This window comes from Halichoeres trimaculatus, unplaced genomic scaffold (assembly GCF_033239565.1).
Source record: "Halichoeres trimaculatus isolate MK-OKI-2021-1 unplaced genomic scaffold, fHalTri1.1 fHalTri1_scaffold_9, whole genome shotgun sequence".
NCBI lineage: Eukaryota > Metazoa > Chordata > Actinopteri > Labriformes > Labridae > Halichoeres > Halichoeres trimaculatus.
This window is the reverse complement of record NW_027437188.1, coordinates 13,499,378-13,519,671: the sequence shown is the minus strand read 5'-3', so window position 1 is coordinate 13,519,671 and position 20,294 is coordinate 13,499,378. Positions and strand designations below refer to the sequence as shown.

Below are 20,294 nucleotides of genomic sequence, written 5' to 3'. Positions count from 1 at the left end.
AGTTAATCAAATCCAGAGCAGTTAATGACAAAATTATTGAGTTCATGGAGTTCATGGAGTTTATGAAGTCATCTAGAAAAAAAACATGTGTATTCAACACTCAAGTTGGCTGCTTCTAGTTAAACAGCAATGCCTTGTTTTGCTTTATTATTATTACTTATTGTTTAAAAAAAGCATGTTACATCATTTACTATATATAGTCTTACTATTGTGGTCATTATAACAGTTTTGTTTGATTGCTCTGTAAAAAGATGTTTAGGTACAGGTCGATCTGCTGCTAGCGCTCTGACTGATGAGCTGATCAAATTGTCTGAGCAGAGCTACTGAAGCTGCAGAACAAAACATACCGACTTTTCTTTGAAATCGTCCAGGGGTAACTTCCTTTTCACTTAAAAGGCTGCACAGAGGCTGTTTACAGACTGTTACAGCTGAATATTCAGCGAGAAGTGACTCCTCTAATGAGGAGTCGGAGGATTCAGCCGCGCTCTGCAAACAGTGTTTCACAGTTTAAGCTCCTCCTGATCCGGAGACAGATCACTACAGAGAAGTTTACAGCTGGAGGTAAACACTGAGGCTGTAAATGTAAATCATCAGTAATGATGTACTTACACTCACTCGTCACAGGAACATGAGTGTGAACCTCTGGTTTGGCTGTGTGTGCTGGTGTGAGGAGGAACAGGTCACTGTGGTTTCAGTGAGTCAAACCACAGAGGCTGCTCTCTGCAGGCTCACAGAGAAGTTTATGACACTTTGAACAAAGATACTGTGTTGCACAGGAACATAACTTTGCTCTTTTATGGTTATGGTTTCCTCTTTTCAGTACAGACTGTTTGTTCTCCTAGTTTTGTTTCTGCACCACTTTCATTTCATCAGACTGAATGAGCTTTATGCTTTTTCTCATTGGATGCATGGTGTCAGGTCTCATACTTATAGCTTTTGGCTGGACAACAAAGCTGGAGCCTGACTGATTTATCTATTTGCCAATTTAATCATCTGGTACAAAACTTGTTACTTGACTGATATCTTGGTCTATTAATCATCACTTAATGTTTAAACAAATAAAAAAGAACAAACTTCTGTGTTTCCTAAATTAATCTGCCTCCACTGATACTGGCCTTACCCTGACTTAGTTTTCTTGGAGGTCTTCAACAAAGAAAATCGAGCGAAAATGTCCTGTTTGCATTATTTTATATTGAAATCTTACCCCTAGTTTGGTGTATATTCTACAGTAATAGATACAACATGCCTTGTAGCTTTTGATTTTGGAAGGGGTTTTGTGACCCTCCTATCTGTGTTCCACACCCCCCAAGGGGATCCTGACCCTGACTTTGGGGACTACTGTACTAGATCATTAGAACAAACCACCACACTGTGTTTTAAGGTGACATTTTTCATCTGTGATTGTTTACATCCAGGTAGCAGAGCTTTATAGTGACAAGGCAGCAACCATTAATCTGTGCTACAGCTTGGACACAACATATGACCATTGTCTCATCACCTCCTGAAAAAACTGCTGAAGTCATTTTTTGACATTTTTTTTTTTCCTTCACTCCTTGTGACATACGCCTCAGTTTTTTATGTTCTTTAAAAGAACTTGAAAAATGACTAAGGTGATTACTATAAGAAGGAAATATCAGTCTATGGAGCTTAGATTGATATTTATTTTGATTAAATAATTTCTTTAACCTTTTTACTTTCAGTGACCTGCCCACAGGCTGTTATGATTTTGTTTTAAACACAGAACCTTGTAGATTATGCGAGGTGTTTCAAATCTCAACACTGTAGTCCTTCTGATCCACACCTCATTTGACCAACTGGGTCAATATATGGTCTCTCCTGAGCCAGTAATATCCCAGAGTGTGACATAATGTGACAGACACCTACGTTATCTTTTGAAAGATTCAGTTCCAAACTTTCATCCTTCTATGTGCGCTATATTAAAAAAAATAGAATTTATTTGTTTGTCTTTTCCATTTTTCTTTTGCGTTTTCATGATAGACATTAAGGGGTGAATAAAAATATCTGGTACCATCCAGTGAGGGTGACAGTGTTAGATCATTTAGTTGTCTTAATCTGCATCTCTGTTTAAGATTGTGCTATAGGTGGTGTCAGCATGTAGTTCTCTGAGCAGACAATGTCTGATTTCATGAGAAACAGCCTTTTCAGTACGGTCTGCAGCACATATGGCATAACAGACTTTCAAGAACTGACAGTGTTAGCATGATAAACGTTGTATTGACTATAGCATTGGTTTGTTTAAGACAATTTTTGGAGTACCTCTCTTACAGCCAAACGTCCTCAACAGCAGCAAATCCACAAAGTTAAAAAGGTCTGTTCAAGTCCCAGAAGATTGTCTATTTGTCTGCTATAAATTTATTTGTTGTATTTTTCTTGTCTAACATTTTAGGATTCAGTAAAGACCTTTATCTGACCACTCATTTAACTCAGTGAGGGACACACTGATCTGATCCTGGTGTTAAGTATTTGTCTTAATGAGCAAGTTTAATCCCTTACTCATCCACTGCTGAAGTTTACAGTTAGATTGTAATTCATGCGAGTGATGGAGGTTTTACTCAGCACACATTTACACATTCATATCTCATACAGTAATAAAACAGCCAGGTTAAGTATACTTTTATTTTACTATGGTTTACAAAGTTTGAAGGGTGCATCGCTACAAAATCATCCTTGTTTTTTAACCATTATCAAACATTTGCACAAAGCTTTTAGTGAAATTATGAGCCTAAGTTAAAATATCTTTGAAGCCTTGCCAATGAGTTTTGGAAAGACAAGAAGTTTTTTTTGTTTTTAATGAAAGCCAGGCTGTTTTATTCAGAGTTTCTACCAGATTTAATGGCCAGGCTGTTTGTTTTGGAGAAGATGAAACCTCGTCCTGTTGTTCAGTCTCCAAACACATATAAAACTTACTGATGCATGGACCCATCATCATCAGCCCAGAGCTGCGTTTGTGAAGTTCACAGCCTTTTGTTTCTCCAGCTTTGGTGCAGCAGAATAATATAAACAGACGTTCATAACTTGGGGTCTTCTTGAGTGATGATTCAGATTTTTGACTTTCATCAGGCAGCCCTAAAGCCAGTCAATGTTTAATGGTTAAAGCTCCATTCATTTGAGGCCACTACCTGCAAACAGAGCAGCAATCATCCTCAGACAGACCCCTCGCAGCTCTTACTCTAATGCTGCAATCTGCTGCAACCTGGCAAATAGTTTTTATCACAGTCATCACCATCCCCTCGTTTCAGCTGCAGAGCCGCTGGCAAACTTTCTGGCCCGCTCACACCGCGACTCAATGAGGCCTAAAATGCAGAGATTTACTGCTGCAACACCTCAGCTGGCGAGGGAGAGACAGGCCTGACTTTTACTGAGGTGGCCCTGCGGGAGGAGGACTGAGGAAGATGGAGAGGAGGAGGAGGCTGATGACTAAAGCAAGAAATGGAAAAACAAGTTGTGTATCAGTGAGGCTGGCTTCATGACAGCATCTCATAGTCGCCCCATTGTTGGATGCTGCATGAGGAGGTTAAATTTGTGTCTTGAAGCGACTCTCAGTCTGGTCCTGCAAGAGAGAACAATCCCCTCATACACTGTAACATCATCAGTCTGATGATAGTTGATGCTTTCTGGGGCTTATTTTGTGTTAAGTGTTTTGAACCATCTAGAAATTTCCTCTGTTGCTGTACCGCTTTATAGATATAAGTGTCTTAGCCTTTTCCTGCAGCATGTTCCTCCTCCTAAGAGTCCTACTAATCCAAACTTTGACGTTAACAGTATCTTTTCATAACTGCTGAAACATTTTAAGCCAAATATTTCATTAAACTCGGTTTCCTTATGCTTTCTCAACAAACAACAACGTTTTGGCCCCGTCATCCACATCACCGCAGCGATAGTGGAAGTTACAAACAAGAAGTGGGTCGAGGGTTGTGTTTGATCACAGCAGACAGGGGAAGCAAAGATATTTGTTGTTTACTCCACGGTGTGAAGAGCAGAAAAGCCTTTGAAGCAAAAAAACAGAGCTCCTTCAGAAGCTTGGCCCCTCGCAGGATCATCAATAAAAGATAAGGGAAGAGAGGCAGCACGGAGGGCGAGGCAGTGACAATGAAAAAGATGAAATAGCCTATTTCTTTTCATTGATCTACGAGCCCGATGGGAGGTGTGCTGAGCGGGGAATTAGTATGAGTTCCATCAAGTCGTTTCATTACCTTCCCTTTATGTGGAAGTAGACCTCCTCCACAAACCCATATGCATACTCTGTTGGAGCCTGATCAGCCCAGTCTTGATGTGGTTAATAAATGCTCTTAATGCAGAGTTTGAGTTCAAGCTAATGGCCTGTACATTGCTTCTTGGGATGGGTACCGAATTAGGTACTTTTAAAGGCACCGACTGTATTCTGTCAAAAGTACCAAGCACTGATTCACATAAAATCAAAAGGTACCTTAATGCATCCTTGTGACTGTGAGAGAGTGGAAGAGCAGGCAATTTTCCATGCTGGACATGAACACAGCATTACAAGGTCATAAATTGAAGACTAAATATGTTTAATTGAAAAAAAAGATTTATTATCAAACAAATTAATATTTTACCACATAAACACAAAAAAGTACCTAAAATTGGTACCATTGAGTACCAATACTGATTACCAGGTACCTGGCATCGGTACCGTATCATTTCAATTGTGAAAGATACCCATCCCTAATTGCTACCTTATCCACAGTGAAGATGTAATATTGCATGGCAGAGTAGGTCTAATGCATGCTAAATAACAGATAATAACAGGCGTTGTACAGAGCAAATGTGCATAATGAGCAGTAGATAATCAATGTTTCAAAGTAGATAAAGAATATTGCACACTAATACGAACTAGTAGTAAAGTTATTTGAGTGGTAGATAATATATACTGCACAATAAATTAAACATTGCACCATGTTATAATTTTTAATGAACAGGAAGTCTGTGTCATGCATGGTAGATGAAGTGCATTGCACAGCGGAAGTTTCGCATTGCATGGTTAATATTTTGTAATCCATAGAGAAATACTTCATTTTGCAACTGAAAGATATTTTGCGCATTGAGACAAATGAAAGTGCAGCTACATAAATAAATTCAAGCATGCAGAATGAGCAAGTTTTAGGGGTATAATCTGTTGTTTTACATGCTATAGTAAGAAAAGATTTTTTGAAAAGACCTCACAACTTCTGCTTGTTTTCTTTTTGTAGCGTGATATTTGAAATATGCTTTGTATTAACACTTTTTGGAATCAGAAACCACAAGTAGGCCTGCATGATGTTAAAAAAACAATGAGTGTGACATTGCTCAGTTATGTCAAAGCGATCCAGAGAAGAGATGTGTTTTTTTAACAGAGAACCAAAACAACAAGCTGAAAGATGCTAAAGCTGTCTACAGAGCTCAGCTGAGCAACAGGGCTGGGTGATTTTTCTGGAGGTTAATCACCATGAAGTAACTGCTCTTTGTAGAGACAGCTGATTGTCCTAATTTTGATTAATGAAAGCTAACCTCTCAGTTTAGATACACAGCTACAGACTAACTTTGTTTGCCTTTCTTGGAAATACAGCATCTTTTCACCCAGAAGTCAATAGAAGTCAAGTTTGTAGGAGAGAAAACAAAAACTGAGTAAAGGATGCTTTATACCAGTGGAGATGAGGTATAACACCAAATTTCACAACACCTGTTGGTGTTGGTTTTGTTTTCTTCCATCTTTCCATACTCAAATATGAAACAGTGCCGCTGTGAACTTGTGACTCATTAAATGGCTGTGCTTATATACACAACCTGTGTGAACTCAGTCAATAGATGTGATGTGTCCTATTTATGAGCTGCTCTGACAGACAACGTCGGGTTATCTCAGGTCTCAGCCTCGCCTGTTTGCATACTTTAATAAGTTGTCATGAGGCCCCGAAGGGCGCTTCACTATAGTGATCTCTATCTTTCTCCATTGTTCCTTCGACAGCTGAGACGTTGAAGACAAAGTAAGAGAGTCTTTAAATGCAGGAAGAGGAACGAGCTCGTCTGGGTGCTCTGGTCTTTAAATCCTAACAGATTTGCAGTTTATGGTTGAGGTTTTACAGTCAAGTAAAAAGTCATTGCTGTCTGCTGAAGCCACAGATTTAAGCCATATGTTGAGCTGAATTGACATAAAAAAATGTCTGTGTCTGTTCTTCAGGCTGTTGGGCTGATTTAATACATCAGTCTTTAATCTTGAGGGTGAAACTTTCTCACATATAGCACAAAATTTACAAAGCTATCACTTAAAAAGAGGACATTCTGCATTCCCATATTACAAACATGTATGTCAAGTTATAATGCTGGATGTTCAGACTAAACGAGTGCAGATTTTCAAACCTCTACATATTCATACGTTGTAGAAATGCCTGAATCTGTCTGTAGGTTGATCAAAACGCTCTGTTCTAAAAAATACTATGAGATCTTCACGAGACTTGCTGAAATGATGAAGTCAGTACAAGGATCTCTGTTTCATAAAACTATGGAGAAGTGGAACCCAAACACCACCTGTCCAACCTACAACAGGCTTTCAGATGGCTGACCAATCAGAGAGAGGGGGTTTGTAGATCATTAAAGAGACAGCAGCTAACACGAAGCGCAATCCTTTCTCTCTGAGAGGCTGAAATAAGTGTTTTATAAAATACCAGTGTGAGAAAAAAGGGATTTTTATCAGCTGTAAATCATGTAGAGATACTACGGGGGTACAACAGGGATGGAATAAAGCCTCAAAAAAAGCACAATACCCCTCTTTAAATTAAATCTTTTTACTCATTGCCTTTCAAAGTTGCAAAGAAGGGTGTCATTTTCCAAATTTGTAGTCACTGGAGAACAGAAATATAAACACAACTTTTAATTTTTGCTTTTAGCATTGTTTTGACTATGAAACTGTGCTCTTTAAAGAGGGCTCTTTTTTCTTTCTTTCTTTCTTTCTTTCTTTCTTTCTTTCTTTCTTTCTTTCTTTCTTTCTTTCTTTCTTTCTTTCTTTCTTTCTTTCCTTCTTTCTTTCTTTCTTTCCTTCTTTCTTTCTTTCTGTATCTTTTAAGACCTGTATGTCATTAAAAACATTGACCTGATTAAAGCTGCTACACTCTTCATAATCCCTTCACCACAGCATTTGCTCTTGTTACTTTCACAGCTGTATTTGGCAACCTGTGCCAGTCTGAGCAGTCCCTTTCAAGACTATTCAGTGGTGGGAAGCAGAAAACATTGATAGCTTGGTACTAAAAAGCCAGACGAGTTGTCAAATTAAATTTATTTTGGACTTTCTGAAGCAAATTTTATCTGTTGGCCGAGGGGTAACCTCCAATGATGAAAGTCAAAACCAGTGTGAAATTGCAAGGAACTGCAGCACAGTGAGTGACCACTTGAGGCTGGTTAAGTCAGATCTAAATTAATGCCACTAAAAACTTGAAACAATCACATTGGCAAAAAAGCAGGTGATATGACTGGATTAGCTGCCACCCTAAAAACTTACCCTGAAACTCTCAAAAACATCACTTCACTTTCCATCTCTTGTATATTAAATACAACTTGTGTGCTTTTTGCAGAACATGAGACAAACGGGACAGCACTCCAATGCAAACACCGTGCATATGAATGTATGTTTCTCAAAAATAAGTCACTGTAGTTTCTCTTTAGCTTCAATATTTAATGTTTTGTTCCTGACCCTTTAATCCCATTTGCTGCTTGTGTATTTTGTCGTTCCCTTCTCTTGGCAGTGTCCCAGTTTTTCTGCAGCACAGATCGACTTGGCCTTCCTGTATTCTCTTCTGATGTGCACCTTTAATTCATCTTATTTTGTCCTACAGGCCAACCTGAACGACTCCCATAACCAGATGGTCGTGCACTGGGCTGGTGAGAAGAGCAACGTCATTGTTGCGTTGGCCCGAGATAGCTCTGGAACCACAGGACCAAAAACCAGCTCGGTGAGTAAAACCTGAACACGTACATGCTTCAGATGTATCATTTAAGGTGAGCGTGTTGTCCTGACTCACCTCAATCAGTGTTTACGTCGTCGTATTCTCTCTGATGAAACCATATCACCTACTGACCTCAATAACTCAGCTGAAGGTTTGTGTGCCCACACCTCTTCTATGACATGAATCTCATATTTCTGGTGATGTTTTGATTGATGGGCCCCAGATTAAACCCTCCATCTGCCACCTTAAAACACACACGCACAAACAAACAAAAACTTGGAAGAGTCTGTCACTAAACCTCCTTATCAGTCTGACTTTCCACCTGTCAGGTTTCCAAATAGTTTACTGTCAGAGTTTGCTTCAACAGCAGAAAGTTCAGAGAAATCCTTTCTCTCTGAGGAACTTTTTATCTCCAGTTTTATATTTTTTAACCTTGATTTCTTTTTTTTTTCTTTTTTCTTTTTTATACAGATTTTAGAGTTTACATGAACAAAAGGTAAAAGATTGCTCCATTACAGCCTGCAGCTGTAAAACAGGCCGTAGTGGCTACATCATAATCCAAAACCCTCGTTTAACACATTGTTATAGGAAACTGTTTGGGTGGAAAGAAAGAGGACAAACCCACAGAGATTCTCGAGTAACGCTCTCCTTTTCCTCCTTCCTGCAGCCTCGCAGAGCTCTTATTACACCATACAGATATCAGGCTGATATCTTTTAATTATACCGTATCTCACATTAACACACAGCCGTGGAGCTCAACGTGTTGATAAAGAGACATTTGATAATTGTCCCCTGAGGGGTGTAGTTAAGGAAATAATTCAGCCCTTTAGTTAATCACAGATAAGTTGAATGAATCAGTTTGTGTTGGAGTAAGAAGTGTTGGTGTATTCACACAAACAGGAGGAGATCAGATCAGAACTATATCGAAATGGTTTGAGGATATGAATAATTTTTCTTTAAAATCCAGCTGACAAAATTTTCTGTGTGTGAAATTAAATCAGAACAGCTCCTCAATTCTACTTTAATCAGATTACATGTGATTAAATTGTTGTCGCTCATGCATAACCATTAAGCTCTCATCATAAGAAAGGTCTGCTTCACAGTTTCTTACCATCAGCTTTTCTCTCCGCAGTGCTGAGGAGGAAATTCTCCCAAACTCAGGAGCTCTTAGGCTGTGATGGTTTTGCATTAGCTGCTGTAATGTCGCTGTTTTGTTTACTTGTAACTTCACAGTTGATGTTTTGCATATACCACTCTCAGTAGAGATAGCAGGGGTGCGGGATGTCTCACTCCAAAGCAATTCAACTCAAGAAATTACTTTATGTACTTAACTACATGTACAGAAATAAAAACAGTAACACCAACAACAAGAAATTAACATTTTAATTTGTCCTCAACTCATTTTGATCTGCTTTATGATAAAACACCAAGAGTAAAAGAGGGTTTGTCCTCAATGTGTTTTCTGAGGATTTGCTACAGTTGGGAACATTTAAAGGGGACTCGAGGGCAGGTGAAAACCAGAGTTTGTGGAGTTATCAAAGTTTTCATCTTTAAATGACCTTAATGACTTAAGATGTTGTGATTTCCAAGAATCATTTAATGATAAAAAGTTGACTTGATTATGTGACTCTTATCTAATCTTAGAAATGTGTTTTTTTTGTGTTACTATGTTACTAACAGCCCCTGACTGTAATGTCATATAACCACCAAGCGGCAACCTCCGGTCTAAGAATACGAGATAATGCGGAAGTGCTAAAATCTGCTGTTTCTTGAGTGTTTGCTTGAGGCTGGCTCCGAAAGTAGCAAAGTCACATACACACCAAGCCAAAAAAAGCCATTTTCAAAGCAGAAATTAACTTGTTTACAGCCTGGTCTCCTGTCTGAGTCGCTAATTTTACTCCCGGCACCCACTGTACAGGGGGTGATACATTTTTTTCTAACTCAGCCGTTCAGAGGACGACAGCTCCCTATGGCTGTAGGCGAAGCCTTTGCCACTACCAATATGGCCACTGTACCCGATGTTGGTTGTAGGGCATCTGAAAGATGTTTTTTTGTATTTAAGTGAAAAAAAGTCCATATAACGTATAAACATTTGCAATCACATAGAAAGCATCAGTGCCCGTTGTCTGTAAAACAGATATGACACTGAGAGATCCAAAAGTGGAGAAAAAAAGCAGTAATTGGGGCCATGTCCACACTTAGCCGGGCATTTGGGGTCTGTCATCCACTAGAATCTTCAGTTTTACATCACTAAAAACCATGTTTTTAGTCAAATATGGGTTTAGTATGCCTCGTGCCCCTGGCCAATTTTCTTGGTACATGTGGACAAAAGTATTTTCTAAAATGTATGGGGGGGGGGGGGGGGGGGGGGGGGGGGGGGGTATTTGTTTTTGAAAATACCTGACTATATGTATACAAGGCCTTAGTGCTGCACCAAAGAGTTCTTGGCAGAACTTCTACAAAAATTAACAAAATGAGGTACAGTGGAAACTTTTCAGGGTAAAAATAGAATATATACATCAATCACATCCATTCATATACTATTTCTAACAGCTATGCACAGTTTAACTGATCTCTCCCTTCCCTGGTTTCCACACGCTGTTTTCTCCTCTTATCTCTAAACACAGTGTTGTCTCCTACTCTTCACCTCCAGGTCTATGTCTCATACGATTACGGGACCACCTTCACGCTGGTCTCAGAGAAATTTCAGCTGCTGGGGGCCAAGTTCAAAGAAGGAGCCAAGCAGGTCATCTCCCAGTTCTACCACAGTCCTGCAGACAACAGGAGGGTAAGTTACAGTCAGCGCACACAGACAAAGATCTGCAGAGCAGCTCTGTGAAACAACAAGTGCAGCAACAAGTGATGTAACGTGTTGACCTCTGTTGACCAGCTCTGGTCAATGTGGCTGGGTTGTGTTGAGTTCTGAGTTTAAATCTGCAGAAAATCATCTTTTTCAGTCATATCTGTAGTCACTCTTTTCCTCACGTAAACCTCACAGTTCAGAGTTTGGTGAATGGATTTTTCTTGAGTTGGAAACAATTTAAGTTCCTTTCCGTGATACAAGTCTTATTCACAATATCAACTCAGGAATCTGATATTTCAAAATCTAAAGTAACGACTGCTCAGCAGTCTTTGAGGGGATTAAAGCGAGGACTGTTTTTGTAAATGAAGTCTGGTGGCTTTAAAGAAGCTCACGCAACAGCTGATTCTGGTTAAAAGGCGTCTTTATCTTCAACAAAAGCTCTTTCTTCTTTTCTGCACTGTTTTCAAAGACGTAAAATAACAATCTGAGGGTGCCAGTGCCAAAACCAGATCTCTGAGTGGACGTACTTTGATCAGATGTATTTTCCTAACAGGGATTATCAGGCGGCTTATTTCATGAAGCTAACTGAAGCAGTTTTAGCCATTTTAAAACTTTTTACCCAGCTCAGGTTTTAAAATATGGGAGTTCATCCTTGTCATTTTTACCATTTGGTGTGATAAAACCAGTCCAGAGTAGAGATGCACCATGGGAGTTTTCGAGCCAATGCCAGAGAGTGAGTATCAGAAAAAGGTTGCTCATCAGTAAGTTTCCCCAGACGTCCTCTTACCCAGAAATGTTTTCCAGCTCCTCTTCCCGGGGGATCCAGAGGTGTTTTCAGGTCAGACTGTTTCTTATTCCTCCAGTGAGCTCAGACTCTCCTTAGGTGTGTCCTCCAAGAGGAGGCGTCCAGTGGGAATCTTTATCGAACATCCTAACCACCTCAACTGGCGTCTCTCAGTTTTAGGAGTTACACTTATCTGTGCTGCATATGTCTCCCTCAGAATATTTTACGAGTTTAACAAAGTGCTGATGTAAAAATAAAACTTCTTAATTATGGAAATAGAAGTTTTCTAACTTCTCCTGGAATCACTTCCTTCTTGGTGTCTGGTTATTATTCAGCAAACCGCTCTCTCCTCTGAACATGGGAGCTGTCTCCCGTTCCGGTGGGAATGAATTAGCAAAGCTTTCTCTGTGCATTAGTGATTTGGCACCTTGACTTGCCGTCGAAGCGCTGCCATCAGAATCTACCAGAGCACCTGAGGAACACCTCAGCTCGCTCCTCCTGCCTGAATAATTAGTGCTTTTTGAAGTGTGGTCTCACACACACACACACACACACACACACACACACACACTGAGCTGAGTGTTTATTGGGAAAACAGTGACACAGCACATCAAAGCCAGCTGAGAAAAGTGGGATTAGCTCTGTGCAATTACATAATCAGACTGTGTAATGTGGCTGGGGAATACAAAGTGTTGATGGAGCGCTGAACTGTAAGACTTCTTCCAGAATCAGCTCAAAGCTTACGTAAGACTCCAGCTTTAAGTCAGGTTTCAAAATGCAGCCGCACGCTTCGATTTGTGCTAACGTGGGTGTTTTCTTCTTCTTCTTCTCCTCCAGTACCTTTTTGTAGACTCCACCAACAACTACCTGTGGAACACCTTTGACTTCTGTAAGAGCGTGCAGGGTTTCTCTCTGCCCTTTAAACCCACGGACCTGCTGCTGCACAGCCGGAGAGCCAACCTGGTGCTGGGCTACGACAGCTCGCACCCCAACAAACAGGTAAAGATGACGTGCTGCACCTGCATGGGGAATTTACATTCATGGGGTTTAAGATCAAATCTTATATATGATGTCACAAAAATAACACACATAATTAAACTGTGTTTGATACCAAAAACTTCTGACTTTCCTCCAACAAACTTCATGAGTCATGAAAAAAGATCTCAGACTTCTTAGTCAAAGAACACTCACTTCTCTTAATACGGGTTCATTAATTGTTAAAAACAGATTTATCTACGGTTAATAGTTCATCGATACTTATTCTTTATTTATCTATGGACTTTTCTGAGAGTATTTGCAAATCTTTGTGTTGCAGCTATTGGTCAGAAGGCTAAAGGCCCAACTCACTTTTACCTACTGTACAAGTTTAAGTTATGCCCGACAAAAAAAAATGAAATCCAAGCAAGCAAAACACAAATCTATGTGTATCATTTGGTATTGGATTGGTATTTGGGTATATTAAACCTAACATGAGTCGGAGTGCAGATGACCTGGAGGTCTTGGGTTCAAGTCCAGCCTGTAGCCTCCTTCCTGCATGTCACTCCCCTCTCATTCTGTTTCCTGCTTTATCCACTATTTTTTCCTCCAATCAAAGGCATAAAAACAGCATCAGACCCGTACCAAACTGTACTGATTCATACTGGACTGTTGGTGGAAATGGAGCTAAAGAAAGAGCTCCACACTGCAGCTTTATGGTCATAAAAGTACACTGCAAAAAACTGAAATCTTATTGAATGTTTTTTTTCTCGTTTTTGATAAAGAAATGTCTTTTCAGGCTTGATATGGGTCTCTTTCACCTGACCAGTCCAGAAAAATGTCTTATTCCAAGTTATTTAAAAACAAAAATGAGGTCAAAATTGCCGGTAACAAGTAAACAAATCTTCCAGTGGGGTAAGAGTAATGTGCTTGTCAAGATTAGAGTAATGTCATACATACAGATTTGTTTACTTGTTACAAACAGTTTAGACCTAATTTTTGTCTTCAAATAACTTGAAATAAAACATTTTTCTCGTCTGGTCTGGTCATGCGAATGTGGCTCGTATTAAGTCCAAAATGACATTTTTACTGAAAATAAGAGAAAGACACTTGATAAGATTTGAGTTTTTTTGCAGTGTAATACTTTTAGCAGACACACATTTCATGATTATTAGATTGTAACTGATTATTGAAACCACTCATGAGCAATCACTTAATGATTTCATGAAATCACTGCATCACACACTTCACGTTCTGGGCAACTGTTTCATTGATCTGAGATCTGACAGAAACTTCTGTGATCAAACGAGAATTCAGAGGATCAACAACCACAGAGGTGGATCAGCACTGTTAAATAACCCCACAACCTTCTCTTCTTTATTTTTCCTCTTGGATCTGAGTTCAGTTCAGTTTACGTTCACTCTCATGCTCGTCAGCTGGAAGATCCAGTTGACGGCTTTCTCCTCTCTGTTCCTCTCATTGGTTATTTGGGGCATTCTCAAAGAGAGAGTCTGAATCATAAATATTAAACGAGTTTCATTTTTATAACTCCACATCAGGGCGCTCTGACACATTTGAGAACAGTAAACGAGTCATATTGACTCCACACGCTTCAGGATTATTTGAGCCAACAATCAGTTATGATGAGCCCTGAATCAGGTGATAAAAACTGGGCTCTAAATCTGGCCAAAAATCATCTAGAGTGTGGCTGGCTTTAGCTGCTACTTTCGTTTGTATAAATTCAGCTTTAATGAGGCAAAAAAGAGTTTTACATGGCGAGACTGCAAAAGAAGGAACCTTAGCCGGTGCAAGGATGAGCTCTAAGGAAACTGTGTTGACAAAGCAATTATCAGACAGGTGTGGCCGATCAGGTGCTGATAAGAACACCTGCTTGTTCATCAACAATAAAATGCCATGGGTGCCTGAGTTGCTGTTGGCATGGAAACTTCAGGAATGCCACCAGAGCCGTTTACTTATTGGCATCTCATCCAAACAGCTTCTGACACCAAACTTCATCCGTTAGATCATTGGTTAGTACCTGTACGCTGTGTCACTCTGCCTCCTGTTGGGGTTCAAAGCTGCACATTCAGAGCAGTGAGGAGTCCAGACACACCTGGAATAACACTGATAATCCAGCTTAATGACAAGGATTTCATCAAATTAGTGGAATTATGGAAAGTGAGAGGAGGAGGTCTTTTTGTATGCAGAGAGAAAACCTCAGGTCTTTCATTTGGAGCCATGAAGAGTTGGAGCAAAATTAGAAGTGATGTTTGCTTTAAAACCTCCAGATTTTATTCCCTCATCAACAGTTTCGGGGATAAATGCACACAGTTTCATGCATGAATAATTTTAATAAAGTTTTTTGTTCCCAGGGTTCTGAATGAAATGCTCATTTCAAAACTTCTTTTACTTCTCAAGCAGCATTCGTATTTTCAGCCTGTGTTTGATTTATTACGTGTCACACCCTAGGAAAGGTAAACAGAAGATGAAGAGTAACAGTAGTGAAGGTCTCAACCTGGAAGCTGTGGTGTGTCCTTGCTCTGAGTTCAAGAACAACCCGCCAAACGGCTCTTTACTGTTCTCATGTCACATGTTCAGGAGCCAAAACGAAAGGAATGAGCTTGACCTACATTTTTACAGTGCACCATCCCCCTCCCCTTCTTCTCCTCCTCCTCCTCTTCCTCTTCGTCTCTCCTCTCTTGCAGCTGTGGAAATCAGACGACTTTGGGGAGACATGGGTGTTGATCCAGGAGCACGTGAAGACCTACTTTTGGTAAGACACATCGACTGTCTCAGGTTGTGTATTCTTTGTGTGACAAATGTCCTGAACTCTGTGCTGCGTTCAGGGCCTCAGAGTGTGCAGGAAAGAAGAAATGCAGCCTCCCAGAAACAGAAGGAAGTAACACCCAGCTTTCAGACACAGATGATGACTCATACTGCTCACACAGGGTTTAGGTTGTGAATTAATGTGGTTAATTATTTCTGCATCGTCCTTTAAAAGAGAATCAACAGGCATCTGAGGGCAAATGTTTTGACCTTGTTGATGAACAATTCATGAAACATTTTGTCACAGGTATCAGGAACTGGATTATAAAGAATACTCTATGATCAAAACAACTTCCCCAGAAATGATTGTTTGGTAACACTTTACTTTAGAGATCCGCAAATTTCATCGCATGCAGGTAATAATTAGACAAAGTTTTTTCTTATGTCTTTTAAATTACCCCCATAATTTCATGAGAATTTGGTGAAAATTAGCTCATAACTTTTGGCTAGATTCGGTTTTGCAGTGCGCCTGTACTCACAGTGTCTATCACATCAGGTAAGGCCAATTTACAACCCCACTCTTGGTGAATATCACATCTGAAGCCTTCAGTTGTATCATGTAAAACATAAAAGGCCTAATCATGAAGGTTTATCATTTTACATGTGATCTCAATTATGCATATCAACAAACTCGGTACAAAAGAACTTGGTGGAATTAAATAACAAATAGCTAACTATCAACTGCTTATTGGGGAATTGAATTATTGGCTCAGCATTTCAAAGGTAATTGTCAGAGGAAACAACGAACCTAACTTCTGTATGCAAGAACTAAGTAGCTATTTATCACCTGCTTCTCTGGAGAAAGCAAAAACGTTGGGATACTTTAAAAAAAATTTTGGGTGTGATTTTATTTCAAATAAATTACTTGCTAATTACTTGCAATTTGGAGTAAATTTCAAATAAAAGGGAAAAAAAACAGTAACCTACCAATTGTGACTTGTAACAATAAAATTGCATTATTAACATTATTTTAAAGAAGATATGTGCTAATTTTAAAGAAATAAGAAAAAAAACGTTGTCTAATTATTACCTAAGCGTGATGAAATTTGCGGACCTCTAAAGTTAAGTGTTACAGATTGTTTTTAGATTTACGTTCATTTCCCCATCTGATTTGTAATCCTGACATGACCTGATGCACCATACAGATTAAAGAGGGAACTATTAATGAAGAAGAAGGTGAAGTCATCCTCCTGTCCTGTACATTTATTAAATGCATAATTTGGACATTTCATGAAAAATAAGGTTGCAAAGGTGCAAAATCCTCCCGCGTGCTGAATGATAAAACAGGTTTTTACATCCTGAAACCTGGTGTTTAATGTAAACTCTGTTATGATTTATAGAATAATTAAGTTTAACATTGTCATCATAGATTTAAACCAGTTATTACCGAATGGAATTACAGGTATAGTTGGCGTTTAAGTTCTGCTTTTCAGAGTACTCTGGGTTAGCCAGGCAGTCTGCTCAGGCTTTCCAGGGAGCTCATGACAAAATCCTCCACATGGGTAAAAACATGCATACAGACTTAATAGGATACATACACGGAGACTTAGTAGGAGGAGGCGGGGGTGGAGGAGGTGACACTTCAAGACAGCAGCAAAGTGTGGGAAGCATAAGAGTAGCAGGGACAGGTGAGAGTGGAGGCATGCGCAGATACACCACGACTGCGAGTGGGTAGGGAAAAATGATTTAATCTTCAGATTAAATCAGCTGATAGCATCTGGGCGTATGACTTCTGTGTCCTTCATGAACTTATGCAAACTTCATTTCCTGAGATCTGCTCCATAACCTGATTACTTTTTCTATTTCATGAATTACATTTGTCTGAAAATTAATCCAAAATATGTTCCCAGTTTAAAAAAATCATGTACTTTATTTAATATTATAATGTGTAACAAAGTTAAGATGTCATCATTATCAAATAGTTGTATGTTTTCTAAATGCAAAACAACAATAACAAGAATATTTTGATATAATCAGCAATATACTGTGTATCATCCAGCATTTAGTGGCATTGCCATCTGTAGTTAAAAACTGATCTCAGCTGCACACAGATATTTATGTAACTCGCTGTCATAGATTTTGCAGACCATTTTAACCCTGAACAGTCATATTGATTAAAGTTCAACATCCCTTCAGGCAATGAAAACAGAGAACTTAAATTTTATTTCCTGTTGTGCTTTTAGTGGATTTATGTTTTAAATGTAATTATTTACATTTAATTATTACATAATATTTCTATTAATAAATGTCTGAAAGATGTGTACTGAAACATTTAAAAGACGGCTCAGAGTGAGAGTTCTGTCCTTGACCTTCTCTGTGTGTTTGTGATTAATGCAGCTGGTGAGTCATATGTCTTTATTTTGTTTAGCATCAGCTCCAACCTTGTGATTCGACATCTTTAGGAAGTGGTTTATGTATTTTACAGTCCAGATTAATTTGCTGTAACCCGTAACATTAAATAAGTTTGACCTTAGAACCAAGACCTGTAGCCAAATAAATTCACCCTAACTTCTCCAAACAAGGTCATACAACCAGAAATGATCCAGTTTTTTATTTTGTCTCTGCAGTTTGATGCGTTGTGTTTCCTTCTAATTTTTCAGACCTGTTAGCTGTACATGAGGGTGGTGAAGGACTGTTTGTCTTTAAGGAGTGGCGAGTGAATGACTTCATTATTCAGACTGATGAACAGGATCAGACATGAGGGCTGACCTGGTTCATGTTTACTTTCACTCTGTCAGTGTCACAGTGTGTGTGTGTGTGTGTGTGTGTGTGTGTGTGTGTGTGTGTGTGTGTGTGTGTGTGTGTGTGTGTGTGTGTGTGAGTGAGTTTGTGAGTGAGTTTGTGCGCTTTTTCTCACTGCATTATGTAGAGCGAGAGGAGTAACAAATGATACTGTGTGTTTGTGCGTCTCATTGCAGCTGATTGCTCACAGCCTTCAACCTCTTTAAGTGTAAGCTTGTGTGTGTTTCTGTGTGTGTGTGTGTGTGTGTGTGTGTGTGTGTTTCTGTGTGATGAATATTTAATGATCTAAGATGTCTTCTGTAACAGCCAGCAATACTATCATGAATGCGAGTAATCAGAATTTGTCACAGATGTAGTGACAGCCAAAGCAGTGAACCAAACCGTTATGTTTCACAGATTATTGATGAAGAAGAAACGATAATGAGTTTGATTATGTAAGACAATAATCAGGCTGTCACAGCATTTTGATGAAATCAGATGAAGCTCTGTCAGCTACAAACAAATGAATGGTTGTACTTCAGTGACTCAGCCCGTACGGTTTCTCAAAAGCTCCTCTAAGGAGCTAAAATAGCATTTCTCCTGCAGGAACTTTGTCCATGAGCACAGGACTTTTTGAGGAACTATGTGTTTCTGAGTGAAGGAACTAGAATCTGTATCTAGTTCTGAGGTATGTGACCTACCCCTTGAAACTGCTCCCTACTGGCCCGGCAGTAAAGTGCAATCACTTTTATTTTTTCCTTTACAAGTCACTGGACTGATTTGCATAATCTTCATTGAACTTCAAGTCTTAGTGGAAACACAGACAACAATTGTCCATCATGTAAAAAAAAAAAGAAAAAAAAGAATTGCACATAATGGAAGCACCTGCAGCCATATACAACTTGTAGCACTGTTGTCGCAATATCTAGGTTTTCCTTCTGTCTAAATTCTTGCTTGTGTTGTACGTTGCTTTGTACAAAAGGGTCTGTTAAATGAAACTATAGAACTGTAGTTCCTGGAACTTTAAGTTTCAAAGTTTTCAGAATCAGTGTTTTTATGTGTCAGCGCTCACTTGATGTAAGAGGCTGACAGGAAAATATGTTTTCTGGGACTTTAAAGCAATCTTTGCTTATTCATTATTTCAAGCGACAGCTCGGTTCAGTGGTTCAGCCCTCCAATTCATCTTCACAGACCTTGAGAGGCGGCCCAGAAGCTGAGCAGAAACAAACTTTCTTGGCGTTGTCAGCAGAGGAGATCAAAGGTGATCCAGATTATATGGGATCATAGAGAGAAGTCAGCTCTCTGATGCTGATAAACATCTAACATCAGACTCTGATCCTTTACATCGATGTCCTGCAGGGATAAAACTTCTCACTCATCTCAGTCTTATTACACAAATAGAGACAGTTCAATGAGAGACTCATAGCAACAAAGTGAAGGACATGGAGGACTTAGTGTATGAAAGTTTAAAGTCAATGTAAGACAAACTGTCTCTTTCACTGCTTTTTGTATTTTCATTAACATTTTAGATTTAATGGATATTTAAAGAACATTTCTGCACAAGACACGTTTTTTTTTGTCCATTAAAACTTTATGAGCACACTAGAGCAGATTCCCTGACCCTATCAGTGGAGCTACATGGGGGTCTGATAATGCCACTTGATTTTAATGCCCATAGCTCTGCCCCCAACAGACCAAAGAGGGAAGGGGGTGTGTGGAGCAGAGAGTCTTAAAAGCCCTGTTTCCACAATTTAGTTGGTCTCGGTACAGCACGCATTTTGTGGTGTTTCCACTGAATAATCCCAGGATAGGTCCTCAAATGACAGAGACAGACCATCCCACTTTTTGGGACCCTTCCGTAAGGGTGCCAGACTAAACTGATTCAATCCCAGAAGGCAGAGCAACAGTACCGTTCATTGTCCGAAAGAATCATCACTACATTACTGTGCGACAGCGGCTGTATTTCTTCTCACGGCGCTCACGTCTTCTCTGAAACAAAACTTGATTGCGCTTTGTCACAAAGAGCCACGTGGAAATCACAAAGAAGATGAATTGCTGATGTCCCCTATTGTCGCTCTTCGTTTACAATGTCGCGTTTTTCTTCTTCGCTGGATTTATTTGTGGGGTACACTGTGTTGGTGTCACGCTATTGTGAATTATTATGTTATGCATTAAACTTACACGCCACCTACTACCAGGAGACACTGTTAGCTGTGGAAACACAAACAGGATC

The 20,294-nt window shown here is 39.4% G+C and overlaps 1 protein-coding gene across 1 annotated transcript in view; it reads left to right on the top strand.

The window, feature by feature from the left end:
* Window positions 1-20,294, top strand: part of sorl1 (sortilin-related receptor, L(DLR class) A repeats containing) — an 89,982-nt gene that overhangs the window by 15,166 nt on the left and 54,522 nt on the right. Inside the window, exons 2-5 of the mRNA XM_074679097.1 lie at window positions 7,842-7,958; window positions 10,606-10,740; window positions 12,377-12,538; window positions 15,220-15,287. Coding sequence (XP_074535198.1) covers window positions 7,842-7,958; window positions 10,606-10,740; window positions 12,377-12,538; window positions 15,220-15,287 — 482 coding nt within the window. The remainder of the gene's footprint in view (window positions 1-7,841; window positions 7,959-10,605; window positions 10,741-12,376; window positions 12,539-15,219; window positions 15,288-20,294) is intronic.